The sequence below is a fragment of the Temnothorax nylanderi genome, unplaced genomic scaffold (assembly GCF_030848795.1).
Source record: "Temnothorax nylanderi isolate EJ_2023f unplaced genomic scaffold, tnyl_v1.0 TNYL_tig0500_pilon, whole genome shotgun sequence".
Taxonomy (NCBI): domain Eukaryota; kingdom Metazoa; phylum Arthropoda; class Insecta; order Hymenoptera; family Formicidae; genus Temnothorax; species Temnothorax nylanderi.
The window spans coordinates 53,368-62,327 of NW_027249562.1; the positions used below are offsets into that span (position 1 = coordinate 53,368).

Consider the following 8,960-nt stretch of genomic DNA (forward strand, 5'->3'; position numbering starts at 1 on the left):
ACTATTGTAAGACCTTATTCTAAACAAGGGTAAAATTTGTATAAAAGACAAATGGTAAATTATAATGTGAACACCTGGGAAATGTGGAAAATGCACTCCTTTTTTTATTAATAAGAAATTATAATTTCTTATTAATAAAAAAGTAGTATATTTCCCAGGTGTTCATATTATTCTGTCCATCCCCTGTACATATATATAAAATTATGTATTATAGTCTAACAGTCAAATTCTTCTAGTTGTAAATGTTTAGATTTATCGAAATAAAATAATTGCATTACATTTGCAACAATTCCATTTTACACATACTTACAATTAAAATATATAATATTCAGGTAATAAAGGTGTAATGCAAAATGACCAAACAGCTGGAACATCGTCGGATATAGTTCAAATTTCATCCATTGATAGTTTATCTACAGAGAATGAAGACATCTGTACTTTAAATGAAATTGCACACGATAAAGAACCACATAATACAACGCCAAGTGACATTTTATTGTGCAATAAAAATAATGATGTGAGTAGTCTAAATAAAATTGTATACGATAAGAACGATTGTGATTGCGATTCCAATTGCGACGAATGTAATGAAGATATGAGCTGCGATGATCAAAGTGATAATGATGATGTCATTTGTGAAGATTATTTTGATTTGTTTGATGTTGATAGTTCAGACATAAATGATAACACAAATGACAATACTATTATGTTTGAAGCTGCCGGTTTATCAATTCGTCAAGTTTTCACAATGGTACAAGCTTTATGTTTGCGCTTTAATCATTCCGATGAATCCAGACACGCGTTATTAAATTTAATAAAAATTTTGGCTGGGCCGAAATATAGTTATATAAATACGTCCAAGTATACTATGTCAAAATGGTATAATCCTCCTGCGAATAAAATGTTGTATATATATTATTGTACTGAATGTTACATCCCACTGTTAAATCCACTTTCGAAAGATCGCGTTGATCAGAAAAAAACTATGTGTATTCAGTGTAAAAAGAAGTATAATATTTCTCCGAAATCTTCAAACTATTTTATATCTATCGACGTCGAACATCAAATTCGGGCCTTATTAGAGCATGAAAATGTGCGAGAAATTTTGATGAATAAATTGGCAAATGTAAACACTACGTTACAGAAAACAAGTATGTCAGATGTACATGACAGTCTTTTGTATAAGAATATCGCACAGAATCAAGGATGTAAAGTGTTAACTTTTAACTTCAATACCGACGGTTTTCCTATATTTAAAAGTAGCAAAAACAGCATTTGGCCTTTGTCATTAATAATAAACGAGATGCCACCTAAATGTAGATTCCAAACTTTAATATTAGCAAGTTTGTGGGTTTCCAAATCTGAACCGAAACCAAAGTTTATGAATTTATATCTCAAGTTTTTCATTCAACAAATGGAAAAATTAATGAACGATGGTATCACCGTATTAAATAGCAACAATGAAAAGATTAAATTCGTTTTACGGCCATTGAGTGCATCAGTTGATTCGGTCGCACGCCCTATAATTCAAAATCGAATTCAGTTCAATGGTTACTATGGATGTAGCTGGTGCTACGATAAAGGTGTCTACGCACATGGTTCTATGCGATATCCTTTCACAGAAAGTGAGTCATTGCGGAGCCATGAAAACTATCTCAAAGATATAAACGAAGCTAAGCGTATGCAAAGACCGATTAATGGCGTTAAAGGAGCTTCTATTTTGACAACATTTAAACATTTCGATTGCGTATGGGGATTTCCTGTAGACTACCTGCATGGCATATTAGGAGGAGTTGTTCGCCAACTGTGGACTGAGTGGAACTGTCCCAGTTCTCCGTTTTATTTGTCGCGAAAACAAAGACAAAAAGTTGATGAAAGATTATTAAATATAAAGCCTCCACAAGAAATACATAGATTGCCAAGATCATTTAATGAAGGCAAACTGAAAGCAAGTGAATGGCGGTCTTGGCTTTTATTTTATAGTGTGCCATGTCTTACAGAAATCCTAAATGATAAAGCCTTAGCTTCGTTTACACGTTTAGTACGAAGTGTTTATATTCTACTTTCTCAAAATATTTCAGAGGAAAATTTCAAACAATGTGAAAATGATTTAATACAATTTGTTGGCGAAAGTGAGATCTTATATGGTAAAAGCGTTATGACTTTCAACATGCACACTTTATTACATGTAGTTGACAGCGTTCGGATGAGTGGTCCATTGTGGGCAACGTCGACATTTCCATATGAAAATGACAATTTTCATTTAAAGCAAAATGTCAGTGGCCCCAATGGAGTACTCCACCAAATTGCAACTAAAACATTGCAAAGAAGTAGATTAAAAAATGCGGTAATAAATGAAAACAAGACGGATACATGCACCATTTATTGCCAAGGCTTATTTAACCCCCGAAAATTAGTAATGCAAAATACAATCACTGTATGCGGTGCTGTTCTAATAGGAGAAATAACAGGTTTTGAAGACATTAAAAGTTTGGTGAAAGAAACACTTGGTTTCGAAAATGATCAAGATATCGTTCGAATATATAACAGATGTATATACAAAGGTACAATTTTTCACAGCACAATGTATGAACGGCCCAAAAGAAGTAATGATACTGTCGTTCAACTTCAATCGTCTACTATAGTTGAAATATCGAATTTCATATATTTCAAAGATGAATGTTATATAACAGTCAATGAATATAGCGTACAGCCGATATTTAACTTCAATCATATTATGCGCGTGCAAAATAATAGGAATTCACAACGAAACTTAAAGGTTGTACCTCTAAACAGTATTAAATGTAAAATAGTTTACGTAGATGTCATCGATAATGTATATGTCTGTACTCTTCCAAATGCTGTTGAAATTCAATAAATAATACCATAAATTCGAGAATGGTTCCGATTTTCTCCCATCTTGTAAAAATAAGTAAATCGAAGAAGTATATCGATGAAAAAAATCGCAAAAGTTTCCAAAAATGCATTTTAAAAAAAATAATGTTTCAAGAATAGATTTTTAAATCTGTCTTACCTTTTTGAAACGCATTTTTGAACATTTTACTACGTTTTTTTTCACCTAGACACTTTACACGAGAAAATTGCATCTTATGAAGATATAAAATATATGAAAAAACTAAAAAACAAATTTCGCAGATTACTAACAAGACAAATTTTTTTTCGAACATTATAGCATGAACTTTTGTGTAATATAAAATTGAAAGTAAAGTTTTTGAAAAAGCATAACATCTTAAAAATGGTACTTATTCCTAATGCGATAATATATAAAAATACTACCTCTAAAAACACATAGAATATAGAAAAAGTGCATGGTAAATATAGGGAACGATAAACTTTATCGTGAAGTTGAGATTCGTTCACATAGGTGCCATTGTTCAACTGTGCTCTCATCGAATGTAATAGGCAATCGTTCCGGAAACCTTTATATAGTAGAAACTATTTTATCGTAGCATTTTCCGGATAGAAAACAATAGAACCTCTGTAGGTCGACTCGTATATAAATATAGTAAAATGGAATACAGTAGATGTGTATAATAAGTCTCATATAGGGAACGATAGACTTTATCGTGAAGTTGAGATTCGTTCACATAGGTACTAAGGTTCAACTGTGCTCTCATCGAATATAATAGGTAATCGTTCCGGAAACCGTTAAAGAAATCATGGTAGCATTTTCCAAATAGAAAACGATAGAACCTCTGTAGGTTGACTCGTATATAAATATAGTAAAATAGAATATAGTATATGTGTATAATAAGTCTCATATAGGGAACGATAGACTTTATCGTGAAGTTGTGATTCATTTACATAGGTACCAATGTTCAACTGTGCTCTCATCGAATGTAATAGGTAATCGTTCCGGAAACCGTTAAAGAAATCATGGTAGCATTTTCCGAATAGAAAACGATAGAACCTCTGTAGGTCGACTCGTATATAAATATAGTAAAATAGAATATAGTATATGTGTATAATAAGTCTCATATAGGGAACGATAGACTTTATCGTGAAGTTGTGATTCGTTTACATAGGTACCAATGTTCAACTGTGCTCTGATCGAATGTAATAGGTAATCGTTCTGAAAACCGTGAAAGAAATCATAGTAGCATTTTCCAAATAGAAAACGATAGAAACTCTGTAGGTCGACTCGTATATAAATATAGTAAAATAGAATATAGTATATGTGTATAATAAGTCTCATATAGGGAACGATAGACTTTATCGTGAAGTTGTGATTCGTTTACATAGGTACCAATGTTCAACTGTGCTCTCATCGAATGTAATAGGTAATCGTTCCGGAAACCGTTAAAGAAATCATGGTAGCATTTTCCGAATAGAAAACGATAGAACCTCTGTAGGTCGACTCGTATATAAATATAGTAAAATAGAATATAGTACATGTGTATAATAAGTCTCATATAGGGAACGATAGACTTTATCGTGAAGTTGTGATTCGTTTACATAGGTACCAATGTTCAACTGTGCTCTGATCGAATGTAATAGGTAATCGTTCTGAAAACCGTTAAAGATCTCATGGTAGCATTTTCCGAATAGAAAACGATAGAACCTCTGTAGGTCGACTCGTATATAAATATAGTAAAATAGAATATAGTATATGTGTATAATAAGTCTCATATAAGGAACGATAGACTTATCGTGAAGTTGTGATTCGTTTACATAGGTACCAATGTTCAACTGTGCTCTCATCGAATGTAATAGGTAATCGTTCTGAAAACCGTGAAAGAAATCATAGTAGCATTTTCTAAATAGAAAACGATAGAAACTCTGTAGGTCGACTCATATATAAATATAGTAAAATAGAATATAGTATATGTGTATAATAAGTCTCATATAGGGAACGATAGACTTTATCGTGAAGTTGTGATTCGTTTACATAGGTACTAAGGTTCAACTGTGCTTTTATCGAATGTAATAGGTAATCGTTCCGGAAATCGTTATAGAAACGAGCGTAGCATTGTCTGGGTAGAAAGCGATAGAACCTCTGTAGGTCGACTCGTATATAATATGATAACTACGCGAGTGCAGGAAACGCAATAGGATATAGAACATGTATACGATAGAATTCACATAAAGCATGATATACTTTATTGTGACGATCAAATTGATTCACATGAATATCCATGTTTCTGAGTCTTCTGATAGAATGTTATAAAAAATAATGCAGTAATTTATTATAAAGCTAATTTATTATTATCCAGATAAAAGAGTATAAAATCTCTGCGGATAGATTTCATAGACAATGATTGCTCCGCGAAAGCGAGGATCTGAATAGAAACTACAAAACCTCTGTGATAATACTCACACAAGAAACGATAGATCTTATCGTGAATTTCGGATTGATTTACATAGTTATCACAGTTCGACCGTATTCTGATAGAATATTATTGAATATTATTAAATGGCTGTGGTATAGAAACGTTAGCATTCGTAGAATATGTGTATCGTTAAATGATATTAAGTTTGTATTTAATTATTCTCGTGTTCGTAGGATTAAAAATAATAAATGGTGAAAGTTATTATACCATATGATACGTCTTCTATTGTTTTGTTGACATTAAGGAATATCTACAATAGAATTATATTCATTACGATAAATGCTCTTTGGAGAAGAAAACTGCATCACATAGGCCAGATAGATTACGATACAATTTTTCGAGAATACTTATGATATTTAATCGTTTTCTACCGGCCTTTTTAAGCAGGGGGGGTACGTACCGGCACCTCCATCGGAGTACGTGCCCGCTCTACCAACACCGCCGTCGGCTCCGGTTTCGGCACCGGCACCGACCCCGGCTTTGGCACCGCCTCCGCTGCCGCCGAAATATGCTAATCAAAAAGTAAGTACACACATATATAAAAAAAAATATATAATGTTGTGCCGTTCCTTGGATCGAGGGGTCGGCACAGAGTTCGTTTGGATCCGCCGAGTGGAAAGAGAATAACTGTGCCAGATTCTTGTTTGAACGAAGTTTTAATAAAGCCTTTATTTGAATGATACAAATATCTTCTTGATTCACTGCCCTGACTTGCGGGCGTTCACTATAGAATAATTGTTACGTTCGGTCGTGCGCGATTAGCCTCTCGTTCTAGACTGCCCGCCGTTCCTTGGAAGGGCGGGCTTTTTATCGCCTCGGCATCGCTGACTTAGCAGTCAGCAATTTAGACTTCGCGATCAACGGCCTAGCGGGCTGGTGATATCCCGAATGACCATGTATGGTCATTACCGCGACGCGTGCTGGCTTTCGCGTCATCGGTCCTCGTCGCTAGGGTCGGATTACCAAGTAATCCGGCCCTCGGTGTTGCCAGGTGCCATACTTTATCGCGAATACGTTGTGCGCTCACAACAATAACTAATATATATTTATATTAAAAAATATTTATAAAATATTTCTTGTTTTAGCAAATAAATAAAACTGTACGAAGAGCGGTTCAAAAGGAGCGGCGCAAAGGTGCTCCAAGATATGCGCCACCGCCGGGGTACTTGTCCGCCCCACCGCCGGGGTACGTGCCTGCTCCTCCGCCAGGGTACGTGCCCGCTCCTCCACCAGGCGTGCCCGCCCCATCGCCGGGGTACGTGCCTGCTTCCCCACCAGGGTACGTCCCCGCTCCTCCGCCATCGTACGTGCCCGCTCCTGGCACGAACATTCCGGGATACCGCCCGGGATAACTATGATGTAATTATTACATCATAGTTATTACATTGTAATATGTGTAATAAATAAATTATAAAAAGTTTATATATATCAGTGTACACATGTATTATTCCCTCACATGTGTTATAATCCTCTTTCTCTCTTATCTTCCTTTTCTTTCTTCTCTTTTTCTTTTTTTTCGGTTACGTTTTATACATACATGGGTGTGTGTGTGTGTGTGTGTGTGTGTGTGTGTGTGTGCGTGTGTGCGTGTGCGCGTGTGCGTGTGCGTGTGCGTGCGCGTGCGCGTGCGCGTGCGCGTGCGCGTGTGCGTGCGCGTGTGCGAGTGCGTGTGCGTGTGCGTGTGCGTGTGCGTGTGCGTGTGCGTGTGCGTGTGCGTGGGCGTGTGCGTGTGCGTGTGCGTGTGCGTGTGCGTGTGCGTGTGCGTGTGCATGTGCGTGTGCGTGTGCGTGTGTGTGTGTGCATATATATTGTAATATATATATATATGGGGCATTCTTTCTCAACGTGAGACCCCCCGCCCCCAGAGCTGGTTTTGACGTAAAGAGTTCTAATATAGCTTAAAATTTAGGTAATTATATCTACTTTTAAATGCAAAGTGGCAAAATAAAAAATTCAAGATGGCCAATTGAATATGGCGGACAATGTACATAAAATTGCTTAAATTTCGCTTGAAACTCGTTACTCAGGGGTTTTTGGTGTCGCTGAACACAAATCTGACATTAGATTTTCAAAATTCAAAATGGCGGATCCAATATGGTAGACGATTTTTTAAAATTATATCGAATTCACATGAAAATTTTTACACGGGGGTTTTAAGGTGATTGAATAGAAATGTGACATAAGATATTCAAAATTGAAACAAAGGCGGATCCAACACAATGTTCCCAAAGCATAATAAATAGCAAGACAAGTTTTCAGTCCAATAAGCAAAGGCAAAGCAATATGAAAGTTCAGGCAGTGAAGGCAAGACTAGTTAAGGTTCCAACTAGTAAAAGTAAGACACGTTGCTGGTCTAACCAGCAAAGTAATGACTAGTTAAGGGCTCAACCAGTAAAGGCAAGACAATACCATAATCCAACCAGTAAAGGTAAGACTACTGAAGTTCAATCCTGTAAAAGTAAGAGTAGTCGGTTGTCCAACCAGAGAAGGCAAGATGATGATTAACTCTAAAGCACAAGTCAAAATGACAATAACTATTTTAATATCAAAGTTAATAGGTCAGAACATTCCCAGTTGGAGCATTGGAATATCTTTTTATTAGCAATTGTTTATTGTCCTGAACAAGGAAGCAATGATTTTCTAATATTTCTGGGACTGGTGAAGCTTCGCTGAATCTTTTTTTGAGGAACCTTTCCACTTTTTCATGCATTTTGCGACTGTAGTACAATACTTTTATACTTGTGAAATGGTTCTGACTCCATTTGACAAGTTTTTCAACTGATAAAATGGCTTCAGCCGGCTTAAGCAAAAGACTATTTCTTGCAGCTTCTCGTTTGAACAACGCTCCAATACCATCTGACGCTCCTTTTCCGTGCGCAGTCGCATGAACATGCCATTCAGCTCTAACTCCAAAGTCTTCTTCATGATGAATCAAGTTTTTCATCTTGAATTTATTTTTGAAGTGTTGCTTGGCCCCATCGCTAAAATAAATTATTTTCCTTACGTCCAGGTTCTCCTTTAAATAGGGTATTAACATTTTTTGCATGGTGTAAACTGCGGCAGTATCATGACGTGTACTTTCTGATAAAAATACAAGGCTCTTGTGTTTAATTGTGGAATCTTCTTTGAAATAACACACAACAGGAAAGACTGTGCATTGTGTGTTATTAAAATGGAATGCTTGAGATGCATCTTGAGCAATGTACTTGTAGTTCTCAGAAAAATCCAAAACAACTAATACTTCACCATCATCTAAATTGCCTTTTTTAACATTAAAAAATTGCGACTGCTGTTTCGCTAAGAATGAGTGAGGTTTCAAAAGTAGAAACTTATTACTCAATTCTTCTATAAATTCTGCTGTGGGGATGATTTGAGTTTGCAATGTTGACCTGTCTGTGCCAGCCCATGCACTAAATTGTACGTGATGAATATTCTTCTCCTCTAATAATTGCAGTATGTATTGAGAAAAGTTTGCAATGCTTGGGCACTCATCACATTCACCAAGAAAGCAATTCTCACTCGGATTTTCGCAAGTGATTTGTTGTAAAAAATCCTTATAACTTTCAATTGGATTTTCACAATTTTCAGTTAGCTTTGCAATATTAATCG

The 8,960-nt window shown here is 35.8% G+C and overlaps 1 protein-coding gene across 1 annotated transcript; it reads left to right on the forward strand.

Annotated features, from left to right (window-relative positions):
* The first annotated feature begins 1,153 nt into the window (after positions 1-1,153).
* Positions 1,154-2,645, forward strand: LOC139783427 (uncharacterized). The gene is made up of 2 exons (XM_071722583.1): positions 1,154-2,471; positions 2,581-2,645. The coding sequence occupies exons 1-2, from the start codon at positions 1,154-1,156 to the stop codon at positions 2,643-2,645; spliced, it is 1,383 nt and encodes a 460-aa protein (XP_071578684.1).
* Positions 2,646-8,960: the final 6,315 nt, after the last annotated feature.

What these genes read in the sequence shown, in the direction of transcription:
- LOC139783427 (XM_071722583.1), top strand. Translation starts at nt 1,154, where the DNA reads ATGTCAGATGTACATGACAGTCTTTTGTATAAGAATATCGCACAGAAT. An exon ending in TCTAATAGGAGAAATAACAG is followed by an intron (nt 2,472 to 2,580) that starts GTTTTGAAGACA and finishes AATTTTTCACAG; the next exon opens with CACAATGTATGAACGGCCCA.